Here is a 20799-nt window from a genome sequence, read left to right as displayed (position 1 = left end):
AATCCCCTCATCAGTTTTGTTTTCAGAACAAAAGCCAGCCTATAAGCATATTATATTCGAGTTTAACTTTCCAACAGTATGCTTTTAAAATAAAATAATATTTTTAACAACTAATTGTCTCATCTAAAATGCTCACTTTTTTAATACTCTCTCCCTCCAATTTCAACTTATCATCCCATAAACTCATCCTGAGAGCTTTTGCTGGTGTATTTTGCATTTCTGGGACTTCAGGCATCAGATTTGCTCATAAGATCTAAGATCCCATGAAATGTATTTTGGTTTGTGAGGAAGGTACAGACCTAAAGTGTTTTATGCACAAGCTTTGTTATTGGAAAGTTATTTTCTGTCTAAAGAGTTTGGCTCTGCTGTGGTATTGATATTATAGAGCCGTTGGTGAAACTTCAACACCTAAAACAGCACACCAAAATAATTTTTTATGTTACTTTTCATAACTTATTTTTGTGTGAGCAAAGCTTACTAGGAAAAAATGTATTTATTTCAAACATGATAGAAGTATAAAATCACACACATTTACAAGGAATGCACAAGATACATATTTTTGTACTACAATAATCTTAACATGCTTGGAAGGGAGTAGGAAGAAGTAAGAAACTTATGAACTCCTACCCAAAAACTCAGACAATATTTTCAAATGGACTCGCATTACTAAATCAATTTAAAAAAAATAAACACAGGTTAATTAAGTTTCCATTATATCTGCATTTACATAATGTATACATCCATACATCCATGCACTCACACACAATATCCTCTTAAAAGTCACACGTGAAGTGACTAAGTCATTATCAACAAGTGATTAACAGCCGTATTAAACTGATTAGAATATATGTTTGAGCATATTTATTTTCATAATGGAACAGTACTGCTGTAATACTTAAAGTATACACCAGATGGCAGCATTGTAGCCTCTCCGTTAACGTTTATAATACACTCCCTCTTAAGTTTGACAGTGGCATAAAGACACAGAATAATGCTTAAATAATAAACTGCTCAAAAACTTAAAAGATGAAGTCATTTTTCTTTCTTGCTTATTATTGTATTACTATTCTGCAGAAACATATTGCCCATGACATGGGCCCCATGTTACAAAACAACAACATGACAGAACATTATATCACATATTTACATTAGAAAAATAAATGACTATCTCTCCTAAGACACTGACTTCTGTCTTGCAAGAGATTTTGTTGCAATATCTACCTTCATGTCATTTGTTGGACAGTAGTGCTACTTATCTTTGCTATTAACAAACTCAGGAGGAATGTAATTGTATGTCTATATGACTGGATCCCAAATGGTCCACCGGATTCTTCACTATTGCATTGGTCCCTGGATTGTCCTCTAAAATGACTGGAGGCTTTGTGTCCAAACTGAGATCACTCAGTAATCTTCTCAACCAGCTACTCTGTGGCGTGTTGAGTGAGAGAAACAGTCAACTTCTGATGCTGAAAGTGCAACTGTTGGTTGTTTCTTGCAAAGCCAGTTCACTGTTCCTCAACTCAGAAGAAATTGACGTCTGTAGTTGAATGGCGGACATCCTGATCTCCATTTGACAAGCCAGTCGCCTCAGCGAAGCCAACCAAGATTTTGTTTACTGAACAGTCATTCTTAACGGAAAAGGCCACAGCACCTTTTAAGTACGGTATATCAGCGGTCAGATGTGCAGCATTTGGATTTACATTGAACAGTACTCACTGCTTGTGCTGTTTTCTTGTCATCGGCAGACTTTCTACTATGGACTGGTAAGTATTTGGATTTACAGGATTACTCTCTCCAGCATCCTGTTTCAAGCTTGACACTTAGGTCAGCAGGGGTTGCAACAGGATGTTTCTGCTTGGTCTTAAATAACTGAGATGCCCAGGATGTACAGCAGTTCACCCATGAGATGGATATAAAATCTGACACATACTCCAGATGCTGCAAAACTATATGTGACAGTCGTGATGGGTGAAGAGAGGTGGTGTGTTGGCTGCAAGTTGTAAATAATTTTGTTAGCCTTATTGTAAGTAGTGTAAATACTTAGAATAATATATATATATATGTATATATATATATATATATTGTAAGTAGTGTAAATACTTAGAATAATATATATATATATATATATATATATATATATATATATATATATATATATATATATATATATATAGAAGGTAGATATGCGCTTTGGTAGCTTGTTTTACTATTGACATCCAATATGTGTGTTTTGTCATTTTATTTCATACTTTTGGATTATTACTAGATATAAAAACTAATGTTTAGATTTTATTTATGTGATAAAGGAGGCAAAGATTATTGCTGATTTATCATAAGATTTCTGAAACAACTTGACAAAAGAAAGCAAGATCATAAGTAAGATTATATTACATATTCTTTTTGTTGTGATTTATTTAAGGGGTAAATATCGTAGTCAGCACAGCTTCTGGTCATTCTAGTAGTTACAGCATAGTGGCCATTCTAATTTTAACGGGGTCAGCTTCTATTCTGAAAGCAGGATACACAGGTTCAGTGAATTTGGTGCTGAAGCTGTGAAGGAAGGTCATTTCATCAGGGTAAACCCCAAAGAAAGACACAGTGCCACCAGGCATGTCCACATACACCCCGACTTTGTTTGAAGGGTCTGCATAGATTTTAGTTGTTTTGTTGTTGTGCAGAACAGAGAATCCTTCCTTAGAGCACAACAAAGCCCATGACTGATCATTGACTCCAAGACCACAGCCATTCCTTTCCCCTCTCCTTCTTGTTGTTTTGTACGTCACTCCAATGGCAGCTTTTCCTCTCCACTCTGCCTCCCAGTAACAGCGACCAGTGAGACCATGTCTGCCCAGCAGCTCCTCCTCAGCATCAAACCATGAGAGCTTCTCTTCTTGTCCCACCGTCATTATTCTGTTAAACTCAGATAGTGTGAGGTTTCTGTGTGTAGTGGAGTCCAGGATGAGTTCAACAGCATCTGATGGAGAGACAGCAGCATTTCATTACGTGAACAATTATCTGGATTGTGTGCATTGATGTTAACTTCTGTTCTAAAACAGATTTTACTAAACATTGGTAATGTTGTTTTTATTCATTTATTTTTATGAGCTGTATTAAAAATGGGTTCTACAGATAACCCATGTTCACTGTCACATGTTCTGTGCCAGAAGCATACATAAATAAATACATTATTAATGCCAATTTCAAATAAGTGCTCCTTGTGTCTGAGCCCTACTCTCTGATAAGTAATTACATTAAGCTTAGCATTTTATTTTAAAAAGTAAAAGAATAACAAAAATAGATAAAAAGTTCAAAATAACTGTTGCTTTTCACTCAAAATGAGAGCTACATGTAGGGTTACTTATGGTAAAGGAATTATTCAAACTCCATTCAATAACCATTGAGTGAATTTTGATGCACATCAGCATGAACTTGTCTGTTAAACAGAATTAGAGATATTTTCCTCAAACTCACTTTGTCTTTACTAAAGATCTTTGGACTGGTTCTTTTCCCAGTTACCTCCCTCAGTCTGACGACACGCCCATTTGCATTCAATGTGGCTTATGAAAATTACACTACATCTTATGAGATACAATAAATACTATAACAATATGTTTGTTCCTTGATATTCGATCCTATCTTTGTGTTACTTTAAAAATCAAGAACGTATCAGGATTAAAGCTGTCTTCTTTAAGATCAAACACAGCCATGGTTTCTTACAAAAAGGAAAATAGCAAAAGTATTCATGCTGAGCTCCACAAAATTCCTGATGCATAACAATCCAAAACTTCACCCCTGTGGTAAATGGCTTGTACTTGTACAGCACTTTAAGTCCAGATGATCCCAAAGTGTTTACGTTCAGCCATTCATCCAAACTAAACATAATGATGGTGATAAGCTGCTGGATTGAAGCCATGGTGCACACACTGACAGTGGTGAGATTTCCATGCACTGGTGCTGCTGGGCCCGCTGACCACCACAAGCATTCAAGGCGGGTGAAGTGTCTTGCCCAAGGATGCAATGACAAAGGCAGAGGGAATCAAACTGGCCACCCACCAACTGAGGGACAAATTCAGTCCCACTATAGTTCAATCAAACCTCTCTCTCCATTTGTTGGGAAACAATTACAAGCAGTGACAACCTGCTGTCACAAGATCTACTGACCGGAACAACGTAAAAATAAGACAGAAGAATCTATTTTCAGCTGGTGGAGACTTGATAAACTCATATGACTCTGTATTTTTGTTCTTATGTTGTAACGGTTAAATAAATATGCTACTTCTTCTCATCCAGACAATTAAGTTTTTTTTTTTTTCCATGACCCTACATAGGCTAACATACAAGCTGTTTTTTACAGGAATATCAGATTTGACATTAATATAATTTTTTTATGCCATTTATTTCTTAAAAATGACCATACTTACACTTCCTCAGACCAGGTATTAAAAACTGTAATCCACTCGGCTCCACCCTGGAACAACATAATAGCAAAGTTAGCAGTGATTGAGGAGTTGTGATTACACTAGTTAGTTTAGTATGGCACTGATAAGAAATATGAATTTATTCTCACATTCTGACATTTATTCTATTTTAACTATTTAGTTTGATTGAAAAGATCATAGATCATAGACTTAAAAACAAGTAGACTTTGCCTAATGCACATCCTTATCAGTACCTAAGAGTCGTTAAGGCCCAGTCTGGGTTTTCCACTCCAGCAGAGAGGAGCGCCACTCCATGTTCTTCTGGGTAATTGTAACTCAGGTCCAACTCTTTGAGGTGAGAGGGGTTAGAAGCCAGAGCTGATGCCAGAGCTTCACAACCTTCCCTTGTGATTAAACAACCTGACAACCTATAAAACACAAATATATGCAATTAATATTAACTTCTTGCCTCACATTCAGGTTTTGTGATTCAGTCATCATTGTGTTCTAAATACATTCTTCCATTCCTCATTTATATATTTTACAGCTTACATATAAAAAAGGGATATAAGGTGGCTTTAATTTACACATAATATCAAAATATTAAAATCATAAACAATGTGTGTAGAGTACAGTCTGACCCTCAGAGGGTTGCTAGTTCCCTTTCCTCAATGTGTTGGAGAACCATTGGACAAGACACTTGTGATGCAAATGTTGAGCAAACATTTAAAACGTCTCAAAAAAAGAAAAAGAAAAGTGCAAACATCAGATGTTAATCTTAGCATGCTGTAAAAAATATGTAGCAGTTGCAAAAGCATGCATCGCACATCTCAGAAAAATGAAGCAAATGTGTTTAATATAGTGAATTAACTATTTAGTGAGAAAGCCCAAAACTATCTCAATATTATTAAAAGTATTTGTTACGAAACTGAATGTTATTTCAAATGTTGTCATTTCCATTAACCATTTCTAATGTAATACTATAAAATGTGCATGAAAAAATCATTGATGAAAAACATCTACTGAATCTGAAGTTGTCTGTTGAAAACCTGCACTGCTGAGTGAATGTGGTAACATTGTGGAGGTGGACAGAGATGGACAGGGACCAAAAATGACAGTTAAAAACATTTAAAAGTAATTTATTTTTCTAACAGATAAGAACTTACTTTAAAGTTTCAAGTTTACAGATTGGTTTGGAAATGCCTTCACACAGCATCTTCAGTCCTGAATCTTTCATGTCGTTGTTACTCAGGTCCAAATATTTCAATATATTGCGCTCATAGCTGATAATCCATCCGAAATGTGGATACCTTGTCTCGTCCAGGAAACTGCAACTGAGTCTAAATATAAACATGAAGTTAATAACTAAACAAAATGTTCATCTAATTTATTTCAGTACAAGCAATGTGTGGTTGTTTTTTTTACTTACACAGCTTTAGGTGAGGTTACTAAGAGTGGTGTAAAACTCTTTTGAGCTTGCTTTGAAATATAATACTTTCTCAGATCAAAATATTTCTCATAATCCTCTGAAGACAGCAGAATGTGGATCAGTGCTGCCCACTGACCTTTTGACAATTTTTCTGTCTCCAGTTTTCCTGATTTCAAGATTTGTTCAACCTCTGTCATTAAAGAAAGCTCCTTCAGTTCATTTAGACAGTGAAATAAACTGGCTTTATCAAAGGGACACAGAATCTCTTCAATCTTCTTCTCGATGTACTCAACTATGTTTTGAAAGGAACTGCTTGATGTTTTTCTTTCTGTCACGAAGCCTTGGAGGAGCCTCTGGTTGGTTTCCAGAAAAAGACCAAGAAGGAATCTCAGAACCAGATCCAGTTTGCCACCTGGAGCATCTATAGCTTTCTCTACAGCTTCCTTGTAGAAGTGCTCAAATTGTTCATCAGTTATCTTTGACCCAGGTGAGACTGATTCCTCTCCTGCCAGCAGATTGACACCAGTGTTGATGAATGTCAGATGGACATGAAGAGCAGCCAAAAACTCCTGAATGCTCAAGTGGACAAAGCAGAACATGTTCTGATGGAAAAACCCTCTCTCCTCCTGAAAGATCTCTGTGAACACCCCTGAATACACTGAGGCTGCTCTGACATCAATGCCGCACTCAGTCAGGTCAGATTCATAGAAAACCAGGTTTCCTTTCATTAACTGATCAAAAGCCAGTTTTCCCAAAGATTTAATCATTTTCCTGGTCTCTGGAGTCCAGAAGGCATTTTTATCAGCTTTTTCATCATACTTGACATTTTTCACCTTGGACAGAACCACCAGGTAGAGGATATACATCTCTGTCAGGGAGTTGGGTAGGTCTGCTTCTTCTCTGGCTTTAATGGCATCCTCCAGAACAGTAGCAATGATCCAGCAGAAGACAGGGATGTGACACATAATGTAGAGACTTCTTGATGATTTGATGTGAGACAGGACCATTTTGCTTTCCTCTTCCTCTGTGAATCTCTTTCTGAAGTACTCCTCCTTCTGAGGTTCATTGAATCCTCTGACTTCAGTCATCAGGTCAACAAACTCAGGAGGGATCAGATGGGCCGCTGCAGGTCGAGTTGTGATCCAGACTCGAGCTGAAGGAAGTAACCTCCCCTTGATAAGGTTTGCCAGCAGTACCTCTAATGATGCAGACTGTGTAACATCAGTCAGAACCTCTTTGGTTTTCAGGTCCAGAGCAAATCGACACTCATCCAGACCATCAAAGATGAACAAAACTCTGAAGTGATCAAAACGGCAGATTCCTGCTTCTTTGATTTCAGGGAAGAAGAGATGAATGAGTTCAACCAAACTGAACTTTTTCTCCTTCACCATGTTCAGTCCTCTGAAGGAAAATGGAAATGTGAACTGGATGTCCTGGTTATTTTTTCCTTCAGCCCAGTCCAGAGCAAACTTCTGTGTCAAGACTGTTTTCCCAATGCCAGCCACTCCCTCTGTCATCACTGTTCTGACTGGTTTATCTCTTCCAGTAATGGGTTTGAAGAGCTCTTCACGTCTGATTGTTAGTGGGTCCATTGTTTTTCTGAGAGTTTTTTCAATCTGTTTCACTTCATGATCACTAATGACCTCTTCACGTCCTTCAGTTATGTAAAGGTCAGTGTAGATCTTATTAAGAAGGGTTGGATGACCTTCTTTGGCAATTCCTTCAAGCACATATGCCAGCCTCATCTTCAGGTTAGATTTGAGTTTACCTTGGCATTTACACACCATGCTCTCTAAAAAAGTTAAAAATGAGAAAAAGTATTACAGTTCATTGGTATATATATTTCACCTCATTTAAAGTGCAAGAGAAGGTCTTCCTCTTTCCCTGATGAACACATAGATGCCATAAGAATTTCTACTGGACTCTGATTCACAAAGAATAAAGAAACTTAATGAGAATAACTGCTAGTAAAAACATTTCAGAAAACTTCTCAGAATTTCTGAAATTCTAAGAAGTTTCTCAGAATTTCACTTCAATAAGATAAACATTATTCACAAAACCTTTTAGGCCTTAAAAGACTTTCTAATGGAACAAAATTTCACTGACAACACTGTCAGTAACTCTGACAGCAGTGCACTAAGTGAAGCATCCCAAAGAGTTCAACCTGATGTTAATTTTAATGTACTCATAACACATAATGTTATGAGTTTCCAGACCTCAAACTCATAACAAAAAATCTGTTGGTCTAAGTACTCACTGTATTGGTAAAAAGACATTTTAATAGTGTTAATATCTAAATTAAAACTATGATGCAAACTGCCAGTTGATTTAATTGAAGAGTTTCTTGAACTGTCCACTAATTCCATGTATATTATATATGCTTTACAAAGATTATTGGAGGGAAATATTATCTATGAATTCTATCTGAATTTATTTCAATCCCTTATTTTTTGAGTTTCGGACAACACAACTTGATCTAAACATCCAGAGAGAAAAATGGTATGAACAATTTCCTTCTATGTTGTAATCTTCAGTATTTTGCTATATTTAAGTTCTTACTGTTATGTAGAGCAAAGGCCAACTCTTCTTGCTTCATTCTCCTTAAAAACTCCAAGGTCATGTTCAGAAAAGCTTCTTTGGTAATCCTCATCTGCTCTTCCTCGTCACAGTTAACAACTTCTTCTTCCTCATCTTGGCTATGAAGGTGATCTGAGTATAAGAGCTTATAAAAACTCTTTAGCTCGTTGTCAACAAAGGTAACAATGTTTCCCTCAAGAGTCTGTAACAAAAAGTTTGCAATTTGAATTTGTAGGACAAAAGGAAAAACTCATTTTGGTTCTGACAAATTTTATGAAAATAAACATCTTTTCATGTTAAAGCAATCTGAATTGTCACATTAACTGTAATTTCTGGTCACAAACCACAAAATAAATATGTAGTGCAAAGCACTCAGAAAAAGACAATCTGTTTTTCCTTCTCAAAATATTTCATATCATCAAACACATTTTAAGACCTGAGCAAAAGCAAAATGTCAGATTAGCCACAGACCATGAGAATCAAGAAATCACTGAAACAGGACCTGTCTGAGGATCTGCCTGCATTTGTTAATGCATATTAATACATATTTGATGTTTAAATTATTAAAATAGACAGTTGTAAGCATGTTTAAATACAGTATTCATAGATTTCATGGAGTCTAAAAATTTCAGCTGCTTATGACTGGTTAAAGTCTTTAGCCCAGTGGTTCACTGTACCTAATTTCTTTTAACTTACAACCTCATCTGTTACTTTTTCTCTTATAACATTACTGACCTTAAATGTTGCTTCCATGTTTGCCTTCTGGGACGTTCTGTGAAGAGGTTTTAATCCATTTCTAAAAAGAGATTAAAACAAACCATAGTCATTTCCAGATAAGCATCAATTTGTCTAATTAAAATCACACATCAAAACACAAATAAAGCAGATTTTGGTCATTGAATTATTTAGGATTCAATTAACTTTCTATTGTCAAAAACATTCAAAAGTGAAGCTGGAAACAAGCTTCAAACATCTCACAGAGATTTGTTGGTGGGTATATTAGACACACCTATTAAGACGTAGCAATGCACACCCATCCATTTAAACTGAAATATGATATGTAACTCATGTCATCCAAGTATCTTAGCTCTCTGCTGCACTTTTCAAGCCTAAACTCCTCTTGGATTTGTGTTTGTAGTTTAGGTGTCATTGGAGCTTTTGAGATGTTTATCATAGCAATGTAAAAATGTAAAAATACTTCTGCAAGCAAGCCTTTTTTCAAACCTTTTCTAAAAAAGATATAGAGCATTTAGACACCATGCTCTCTAAAAAAGCAAAAAATTAGAAAACAAGAAAACAAAGTATTACAGTTTGTGGGAATATACATATACATAGTTGGTTGTGCCACAACCAACATTAATTGGTTGTGGTAGAGGAAAATTGTTACACCATTAGAAATTAATTTTATTGTCTGAAAACAAAAGATGCAGATGAATGTTTTTAGTTTTACACCTGAACAATTTAAGAAATAATGACAGTTATGGTAAAAGTTCAAACAAATGATAAATCTTATGTAGTATCTAAAATTAAATTATTGTGATAAACAGATTACTTTTGAAAGCATTTGAGGTTAATGTGTGGTACCACATATTGTAACTCAGCAGTTTTACCTTTCATCTTTGAACTGTTGGTCATCATCTTCAGGGAGTTTGAACACTTGTGACTTATTTTTATCCTTAGATGGATTCATGGTCGAGTGATCTTTACAAAAGAAACAAAATATGTAGGATTAAACCATGACTGCAATAATGTCAGAAAAGTCTGCATTATCTTGATTTTATATGTTTTGTATATCTTTTCATTGAAAAAGAAGATTTTAAACTACTCAAAATATGTGCACACATCTTTGAGTATTTTACCACCTTTCCTTGGCAAAATTAAAACTTGTTCCTGCAGAGCAGCTGCTATAAAATGATGATTAACTGTAATTATTAGTTAATCCTCCAGCTCAAAATTCTCATTGTTGGAGGACATTACTTATCTATTTTTCGTTATTTTAAATTTATATTTTTTTCAGAAGTTGCACATATTTGGCAAGCAACGTCTTCTCTCAGTATATCTACGCTTCCTGTTCACCACAATGACCACAAATATTTTATGTATCAGTTTGCCTCCTGCTTTTCAAAAGTGCAAAGTATTGATGTAATAACAGCATCCAGTGGTTAATAATTATATTTGCATAAACTCTTCACACACGCTAAATGTTTGCACCTGTGGTGGAAAACATCAGCAATAAGCTACATGTAAAACCCAAAGTATTGCCAAATTTGTGGGGATTCTAATTTGGGTCTAATTCACATTAGAGCTATTAATAATATAAACTACACAAAGTCATTCCAAAATGTCCTATCAATGTGTGAAAACAATCTGTTACACACTCAAAGGAATAATAATATCCTACTGGAAGACAGAGTATCAGCGAGTTCTCCAAGCTTCATCATCCTCAGAAATTCCCGAAGAAAGTTCATGAACTCATCTTCTCCACCAAAGATCTTCTTTCCTTCTTCACATTGCAGCACGTTTTTAGTCACATTACGTTTCCCAAGGTGTTTTGGGTAATTAGAAGTTAACAGCCGATGGAACTTCTTCAGCTTCGATCTGATAAAAATTACAGTTTCCCTCTCAAGTTTCTGTAAATGAAAAAGTTATGTTTAGATTGTTTTACTCACTGATACAAACTTTTTAGAGAATACCTTCTTACATATCCATTATTTAGGAGAAGACATTTTTGTTTTTTGGCATTTTTAACCAAATTAATAGACAACAATCTATAAACCGTCTCTTCGTGTAAATATATAATTGTATACATTATTTTATACATTATTTTTAGATTTTGGTACCAGCCATGAATGCCCTCATGGTATTTATTTCATCCACATAACTTAACTGTTTGTCTGATTTTTTGCTCTTGATTCTGTGACTAACGGCTTATTGTGTACTATACTGTAGTAAAATGTTAAAAAAAAGGGAAAAGCTTAACTGACATCCATAATTAAGCCAAAGTTGACATACATTCTTTTCATGGAGAAAAATATTTTCACACATTAAAAAAATATACATATATTTTTAGGTTACTAACCTCAAAAACTGAGTGAAGGTCTGTATGGAAACTGTTGGTCTCATTTGGTATTTCCTGGTCAAATCTGTGGATAATCATTATTCACAGATATTTAAGTTGCTTTAGGATAAACACAACTAAATACTTTTTTCAGGATTCCAGGTTGGTGTGTTGTTTTGGTTTTCCTATTTATTTGTGAACAACTTGAGTTATTCACAAATTAAATAGATGGATGCAAGTAACTGGAATTATCTTCACAACATTCAGAGTCAATACAGCAAGACACAACAGAGGGAAGCACAAGTTCACATGTATTTTTTCTTTTAACCTGCTGGGAAAAAGCCCATTTTACTTTCTAATTGCAATTGAAAAGTATTAAGATAAGCTGTAGCACAACTAGCAATCCAGCTAAGTAGAAATCCCTCTTGTCCAATCCAGTTACCTCAGAAGTCCGACTCAAACTACTTCTGCTCTCCACGTTACAGTAGTTTGCCAGCGATGTTCGCCTCAGTTTGCAATCCAGCAAACAAACCCACTGGCACTTTTTGGACCCACAACCAGCTCAATGCACCAACTTTCCCAGTCAGGCCACAACCTTTCATTATTTTTTTATTTCTTGGACCAGTTCCTGAACATCATTTCAACTGGATTTTGTGGCAAGCCACCGCTTGTTTGGTTGCTGAAGGTAAATTTTCCAGAATGGGACAAAGTCATTTCCCACCACCTTTGGCACATTGTAAGGTGTGTCAAAATCCCAGCAGTGGGAAATTTGTAAGACTGGATGTGTTTGGTTAAGAATTATCCTGACTATCAGGCGGTGCTCCAACTTTTTTCAATGAAAAGAAACTTTAACTCTATTGATATTGTTTAAAAAATATATATTAATCATAGATATTAATTGTTGGATAAACCAAACATTGCTGTAATCCCTATTGTACAACAAAAAGGGAAGAATTGGAAAAATGACTTCAACTTTTTACATTTCTATTAAATTATTAAAATCCTGCTTATTGATTTCTAACTGCAAACACTTTACTGCAAAATGTATTATTAATAACATTGGTAGAAACTCCAACTCATAAATTAAATGTATTGCAATTAATTTATCCGTTGATCTTAGACTGCATGACATGTCTGATAAAATCCAGAGATTCAAAGCTGAGCTTACTCACCCTGAAAATGAAGAATGTCTATAATTGAGAGGGAAATCCATCGATTTCTCGCTCTTTAGGGTCAAAACGCTCGGTGTAGAAGAGTTTCTCATTTTCTGCCAAAATCTGTTAAAAAAGTGGTATTAGCAAATGAAGCACTTCCACAAAAATGTCTGCAATTGTCTGAGAGTCATTAATTTTCAGTGTGTTGCTGAGTGCCTATGATTAATAAATAAACACATTAAAGATCAAGAATGATTTGTGGCCATCATTCTGTTGGACTTGTGCAGCTACAATGTTTGACTAAAAAAAATAAATAAAGCTGACTACATCTGTAGAAGTTTTCTGTTTTTCAAACCAGCTGTCTCAAATCCTACTGTTAGAACATAATGAGCGTTTTGACAACTATATGAAAAATATATTTTCTTAATAGATACCTACTGAGGTTTTTAAAGCAGAGTTGATTTACCTTGAATCTGAAGAATCTTTATAATTAAGGGGAAAATCCATCGATTTATCGCTCTTTAGGGACAAACTGGTTGGTCCAAGAGAGTTTCTTTTTTTCTGCCCAAAACTGTTCAAAAAAGTAGCATTGGCAAAAAAAAAAAAAAAAAAAAAAGGCAGTTGAACAAAGATGTCTGACTCAAGTTGAATAAAGCATGAATCATGCAATAAACTACCGACAAGAAGAGCTGACATCTTGAGCTTCTGATTATAATGAACATTTTTAAAACAATTAATATGTTAAGAATATTGACAGATTTCAACTTAAAAACTCATACCCAAGCTTAATGCAATGCTAATCCTACACTTTACCTTAAGCTGTATAATAGATTTGATCAAATTTGGAGATTAAAAGCAGAGTTTACTCACCCTGAAGATGAGGAATCTTTATAATTGAGAGGGAAATCCATTGATTTCTCGCTCCTTAGGGACACAGCATTGTGTGTAGAAGAGTTCCTAATTTCTTCCCCGAAACTGTAAAAAAAAAAAAAATGCTTTAAAAAATGAAGGATTTGAAAAAAGATGTTTAATTACAAAAACAATAAGACAAACAGAAGTTGTACAAATTTGCAAACAAGGATTGTCAAGGACAAAATTTGTGAAAATTGATTTCGGAGTACTTGTTCAAGTTCCTCTGCTCAGTTCTAAAATAATTCAAGATGGATAAAATTCAAGCAACAAAAGAGAGAGCAAAACATCCTGCAGAAAGAGACATCCAAAAATATTAATTCTATGTAGATTAGAAAACAGAAAGAGAAAAGAAATAAAAGCAATCATTTAGAATCATGATTATTCTGAAGGATACATGTGGTAACTGATTTGTCATTTTCATGCTACCAAGAGATGAGTCAGCAAGAAGAGAAAATACTTTGATGTTCTTCTTAACATGCACGTTTCTAAAAGCGACATGATCTGTAGATTACCAAAGAGAGCAACATCTAGATTCCCAGTTATTGTTGGTTTCCATGAAAGGACGTATGCCAACATCACTCCCTGCTTATTATTGAATCACTGTGCTGATAATTCTACTCTCTGTAAAGTTTTCTGTCAGTAAATTAAGAAGCAAAGATATTCTAACAGGAAATGAAGATCAAAGACTTAAAAGGCTAAGAAAGCCTAATAAGAAATAATCAGAGTCATTACAAAATGTAAAATTCATTGTATGATATGTCTTGTAAAAATTCTTAGAGCAGAATTTACTCACTCTGCGTATGAAGAATCTTTATAATTGAGAGGGAAATCCATTGATTTGTCGCTCTTAAACGACACAACGCTCGGCGTAGAAGAGTTCCTCATTTTCTGCCCATGACTGTCAAAAAAAGTAGTATGTGTAAAATGAAATACTTGAACAAAGATATCTTAAAGAAGATGTTTAATTACAAAAAGCAATAAGGCAAACTGAAGTTGTTCAAATTTGCAAACAATGGATTGTCTATGAAAAAAGCATCGTTTGTAAGACAGAGTTTGCCATATGGAAATATATTATAGAAAGTGCAACTCAAAACAGAAACCAAGCATATGAATATCTGTTTTGACCTTAGGTTGTATGATATGTCTTGTAAAAATGAAAAACAGAATTTACTCACTCTGAATGTGAAGAATCTTTATAATTGAGAGGGAAATCCATTGATTTCTCACTCTTAAGTGACACAACGCTCGGCGTAGAAGAGTTCCTCATTTTCTGCCCAAGACTGTTAGAAAAGTAATATGTTTAAAATGAAACATTTTAACAAATATATCTGATTTAAAAAGAATAACAAGAGATGTTTATAAAAACAATACAAGAAACAGAAGTTGTTCAAATTTTCAAACAAGCGGATCATCCAAAGATTCAATGTTTTTTTTTTTGTGAAAATAGATTTCGGAGGTACTTGTTCAAGAGAGAGCAACAATAGAGAGAGCAAAAATTATATCATAACATCCTGCAGGAAGATTCATCCAAAAACATTAATTCTATGTAGATCACAAAGCAGAAAGAGAAATAAAATAAAAGCAATCATTTAGAATCATGATTATTCTGAAGGATACATGTGATAACTGATTTGTCATTTTCATGCTACCAAGACATGAGTCAGCAAGAAGTGATGGATTGTCAGCAGGAAGAGAAAAAACTTTGATGGTCTTCTTACGATGCACATTTTTAAAACCGACATAATCTGTAGATTACCAAAGAGAGCAACATAATATGTAGATTTCTAGTTATTGTTGGATTTAGTGAAAGGACGTATGTCAACATCACTCCCTGCTTATTATTGAATCACTGTGCTGATAATTCTACTCTCTGTAAGGTTTTCTGTCAGTAAATTAAGAAGCAAAGATATTCTAACAGGAAATGAAGATCAAAGACTTAAAAGGCTAAGAAAGCCTAATAAGAAATAATCAGAGTCATTACAAAATGTAAAATTCATTGTATGATATGTCTTGTAAAAATTCTTAGAGCAGAATTTACTCACTCTGCATATGAAGAATCTTTATAATTGAGAGGGAAATCCATTGATTTGTCGCTCTTAAACGACACAACGCTCGGCGTAGAAGAGTTCCTCATTTTCTGCCCATGACTGTCAAAAAAAGTAGTATGTGTAAAATGAAATACTTGAACAAAGATATCTGATTTAAAGAATAAAGAAGATGTTTAATTACAAAAAGCAATAAGGCAAACTGAAGTTGTTCAAATTTGCAAACAATGGATTGTCTATGAAAAAAGCATCGTTTGTAAGACAGAGTTTGCCATATGGAAATATATTATAGAAAGTGCAACTCAAAACAGAAACCAAGCATATGAATATCTGCGTTGTATGATATTTCTTGTAAAAATTAAAAACAAGATTTACTCACTCTGAATGTGAAGAATCTTTATAATTGAGAGGGAAATCCATTGATTTCTCACTCTTAAGCGACACAACGCTCGGCGTAGAAGAGTTCCTCATTTTCTGCCTACGACTGTTAAAAAGTAGTATTTGTAAAATGAAATACTTGAACAAAGATATCTTAAAGAAGATGTTTAATTACAAAAAGCTATAAGACAAACAGAAGTTGTTCAAATTTGCAAACAAGCAGATTTTCCAAAGATTCATTGTTTTTTTGTGAAAATAGATTTTGGAGTACTTGTTCAAGAGAGCAAGAAAAGAGAGAGTAAAAATTATATCATAACATCCTGCAGGAAGATACATCCAAAAACATTAATTCTATGTAGATCACAAAGCAGAAAAAGAAATAAAATAAAAGCAATCATTTAGAATCATGATTATTCTGAAGGATACATGTGATAACTGATACGTCATGTTCATGATACCAAGACATGAATCAGCAAGAAGTGATGGATTGTCAGCAGGAAGAGAAAATACTTTGATGTTCTTCTTACGATGCACATTTTTAAAACCGACATAATCTGTAGATTACCGAAGAGAGCAACATAATATCTAGATTTCTAGTTATTGTTGGATTTAGTGAAAGGACGTATGTCAACATCACTCCCTGTTTATTATTGAATCACTGTGCTGATAATTCTACTCTCTGTAAGGTTTTCTGTCAGTAAATTAAGAAGCAAACATATTCTAACAAGAAATGAAGATCAAAGACTCAAAAGACTAAGAAAGCCTAATAAGAAATAATCAAAGTCATGACAAAATGTCAAAATCAAAAATATTTGAAGTCTATGAAAAAAAGCATGTAAAATCATTTCTAAGACAGAATTTGCCATATGGAATCTTATTATAGAAATTGTAACTCAAAACAGAAACCAAGCATATTGTAATGAATATTTACCTTGACCTTAGGTTGTATGTCTTTTAAAAATTAAAAACAGGATTTACTCACTCTGAATGTGAAGAATCTTTATAATTGAGAGGGAAATCCATTGATTTCTCACTCTTAAGCGACACAACACTCGGCGTAGAGGAGTTCCTCATTTTCTGCCCAAGACTGTTAGAAAAGTAGAATTTGTAAAATGAAACATTTGAACAAAGATATCTGATTTAAAAAAGAATAAAAGTAATTGAACTTGTAAAAATATTTCTGTTTGAAACCAAGTGTATAATCCAAGGATTTGTTATTTTTCATTTAGGAAAACAGATTTTGGAGGACTTCTTCAACTTCATCTACCAAGTCCTCAGATAATTCAAGGACAAAATTCAAGCAATATAACAGTTAGCAATAAATGATATGACTTTCTGCAGGAAGAAACATCTGAAAATGTTAATTGTGTGGATCAAAAAACACAAAAAACCTGAAATAAAAAGATCATTAACAATCATGAGGTTTATAATCATAAATGCATCATAACTGAGATAACTGGATGTGTTCTTTTCTTTTCTACCTTTTCCTTTCCACTACATGCATGCTTGGTGTGAGGGATTGCTGTAAAGCAGGGGTGCCCAAAGTCGGCATCCTGCATGTTTTAGTTTTCTCCCTGGTTTAACACACCTTGATCAAATGATGGCTCATTAGAAGGCCTAAGAGGAACACTGACAAGGTGAAAAGGTTGTTACTACCACCAGGAAGAGAACTAAAACATGCAGGATGTCGGCCCTTGAGGACCGACTTTGGACACCCCTGCTGTAAAGTCAAAGACACAATGAAAGTGATTTTTGACTGTCGCTAAATGCTCGTCCAGAAGAGGTGAATGCTGCAAGTTAATGAGTGTGCTTTTTAATCACTATGATTAATAATGTGACTGAATTGTATGTGTGATTTAATTAAAGTGAGTTATTTTGTAAATAGCCTCAATATGATGTTTGTTGTGCATTGGTTCTATACAAATTAACTGAATTAAATGGAATTAAGATTTCTCATTCCTGAAACAAATGAAGCATTTTTGGATTTCAGTAAAATGTAAATGTAACAAACTAGCATAGTTCTCCCAAAATCAAACAATGTTTCACATAAAGTACAGCATGTGCTTTTAGAGTGTTGATTAATCATCTTACCTTTCAGGTCCAATCTGAGTGTTACTTTTGGAGGACAGACGATCATTTAAGGGCCTGAATGTCTCATTCCTTTTCTCAGTCTGACTCATTGTAAAATGTCCTTTACAAAGACAAAATGTGTTAGAATCAGTTAAAGTCATACTGGATATCCTAATACTCTATTATGATGTTATCTAAAATTCAATTTAATTCAAACATACTTCATTGATCCCAAAGGAAAATTAAATGTTATTATTGATTTGCATATTAGTCAAGGTACTTCAAAGAGTTGTTGTAGAGACTGATCTCCCTTTTGCTTAAGAAGCATCTCACAGTTCTGCTGTGTGGTTGTCCATATGGAGGCTTATATAGTCTGTCACACACTCAGTCAGGGCATATTGATGTCCTCTCCATGTGGTCGGCACAGAGTCTCCAGTTTGTAGCCTCAAAACACCCTGCAAGGCTTCTTTAGCTTGACCACTATCTCACGTCTCACAGTCTTTTCCTTTACATGTTGTCTCTAAACAAAGGGTTTCTATTACCGGCAGATGGTGATCTAACTTTTGTAGAAAAGGTCTTGCTTTGGATATATGAATCCTTGACATTTGTATAAAACAAAACAAATAAATAGCATGTCTATTTATATCTCACAGTATTGTTCTGGTTCCTTGGTTTTTTAGTTTCATTACAAAAGCCTTTGTTTGACAAATCATAATCAATGTAACAGATTTCCCCTGTAAGGAACAGTTTTACACGGGAAAGTTGTTAGTTAAAACCTTAAATGTTTTAACTGACTTTTTACCTTCCTCCTAACCTGCAGCAACATGAGTTGTTTTGAAAGGATACAGTTCAGTAACACATAAACAAGTTATTTATGTAATGAGACAAAAACATACAAACCGTAAAAACAGAGTAAAGACGTTGTTACTTTACCATATATGTGTTCGTGAGAAAACTGTAATCCACACGGAAATACAAATGAAAAATACACTGCTATTTCCTTGTTCTCTTGACACAAAGTCTGCCAAGTCAACAAACAAGTCCTCCAGGTTTTGACTTCAATCTGATCTGGGAGGTTCAGAGCATGACTGAGATTCCACTGCCCTGATTGTGGCAACACAGCAGAGGCTATTTTTACCACAGATTATATCTCACAGTATTTTTCTAGTTCCTTGGTTTTCTAGTTTCATTACAAAAGCCTTTGTTTGACAAATCTAAATCAATGTAACAGATTTCCCCTGTATGTATTTAAATGTAAAATATATACTTTTTAAAATCTATAGTAACACAGAAATTCCACAAAAACACAAGTAAAAGGCCAAGTGGAGCATTGTTCATGAATCAATCTACAAGTCTAAATGTCTGTAATGTCACCAAGCTCAGGGACTAGTCCAACCCTCAGGTGTCCAATGGAATGACACCATGACAGGAAGAGAAAACTATTTTCTGTCACAGGTCAAAGTTTTTATTTCTGCTTTATGCGTCTGACAAATGCTGATAAACTGGAACTCCTGAGTAGAATGTCAAACACTTACCTGACAGGTAAACTTACCAAACAAAAGTTGAAATAAGAAGTAAAGACTTCAATCATAATCTTTTCCTTTACAGTCAAAACATTTATGAATTACGTCGTCTTTTCATTTGAGTGTTGAATTTCTAAATATAACTATGTTGATCAAAGAGGTTGTCCAGAGGTGGAAATTAATGTAGTTTCATGTTTATTTTTCCCATCAAGGCAAAAGGAAAAAAAATTAAAAGTGAGACGCAAATAATCTAACTACATAATTCATGGAAAACATAAAATGTCATCAAATAAAAATAATTCAGGTTTCAGTTTCTTTGTGAGGATTTGAGTTTTTTTGTGTTTATTTTCTAGGTTTTGTTTCCATGAGTCTCTGTGGTGTCCTGTCTCTTCCCCCTTGATTGCTTCCCAGGTGTGTCTTGTTCCCTTATTACCCTCCCTGTGTATTTAAGTCCACCTGTGTCCTTAGTCTCTTGTTGGGTCCTCGTCTAACGTCGTCTGTCATTGTTCTCTGTGCCAGTCTGTTCAGTCGTGGACCTTTTGCCTTCTGTTCTTCCCTGTGCTGCCTGTATGTTTGGATTTTGTTTTTGTGGATTTTTCATTAAAACCATCATTTTTTTCATTTCTACCTGGGTCGTCAGTGTTCTCTCTCACCACTATCACCTCCACTTCATGACATTCTTAAACAGCAGTTTACACATTGATACTGTAGTACAATTATTATTCTGCACACAGACAAGTTGTAGGAAATTCAACTAAATACTTGAGACTGTAAATCTCTGTGACTAAATGCTCCCACGGAGAACTTGAAAAGTGTTTTATATTCAGGAATATTCTGCCCTCTATTGGAAAGAAAAGGAAGTACAAAAGAATCATATCAAGTTACTTCTACAGATGTACAGTTTTGTGTTCATAAGCTGAGGTTCACAGTCTTTTATTGAGCACATCACAATAATATGCTCTTTAAGATGGAAGCAAGCAGTAATCCATGCAATAAATACATGGATTACTGGATGATCTTCTCTAGATCTTCCTGAAGCATTAATCCTTTAATCCTAGAAATAGGGTTGGTGATATAAGACTGACTTTGCAAACTGTCTTTATGTGTCTCCGAAGGTCCAGGTCTGAGTTCATCACTAAACCACACTTTCGTGCCTCATTATATATGTGTATTATACATTTTGAAAATATTTCTTTTCTACATATTTGTTAAAACTGAGACATAATCTGTGAAAC

At 34.5% G+C, this 20799-nt stretch overlaps 1 protein-coding gene across 4 annotated transcripts; it reads right to left on the bottom strand.

The window, feature by feature from the left end:
- Positions 1 to 474: 474 nt before the first annotated feature.
- LOC148154946 (uncharacterized) lies at positions 475 to 19098 on the bottom strand. Of its 4 annotated transcripts, XM_088014141.1 has the most exons (20): positions 18975 to 19098; positions 18063 to 18162; positions 16954 to 17058; positions 15973 to 16077; positions 15591 to 15695; positions 14724 to 14828; positions 14342 to 14446; positions 13507 to 13611; positions 13103 to 13207; positions 12655 to 12759; positions 11504 to 11567; positions 10826 to 11054; positions 10035 to 10125; positions 9160 to 9220; positions 8407 to 8626; positions 5848 to 7639; positions 5585 to 5758; positions 4673 to 4846; positions 4422 to 4468; positions 475 to 2974 (listed from the first exon to the last, which is right to left on the bottom strand). In XM_088014141.1, exons 2-20 carry the CDS (start codon positions 18149 to 18151, stop codon positions 2463 to 2465), a joined length of 4293 nt encoding a protein of 1430 aa, XP_087870267.1. In that variant the 5' UTR covers positions 18152 to 18162; positions 18975 to 19098; the 3' UTR covers positions 475 to 2462. The 4 variants fall into 4 exon arrangements, with proteins under 4 accessions (XP_087870267.1, XP_087870266.1, XP_087870268.1 ...); XM_088014140.1 differs by lacking the exon at positions 18975 to 19098 and having other exon boundaries at positions 18063 to 18924; XM_088014142.1 differs by lacking the exons at positions 14342 to 14446; positions 14724 to 14828; positions 18975 to 19098 and having other exon boundaries at positions 18063 to 18922.
- Between the last annotated feature and the right edge of the window lie 1701 nt (positions 19099 to 20799).

The sequence above is a fragment of the Poecilia mexicana genome, unplaced genomic scaffold (assembly GCF_051168715.1).
Source record: "Poecilia mexicana isolate PSO_F unplaced genomic scaffold, ASM5116871v1 scaffold_16, whole genome shotgun sequence".
Lineage (NCBI taxonomy): Eukaryota > Metazoa > Chordata > Actinopteri > Cyprinodontiformes > Poeciliidae > Poecilia > Poecilia mexicana.
Note: the sequence above shows the minus strand (reverse complement) of the source record. Positions and strands in the feature narration are given on the sequence as shown.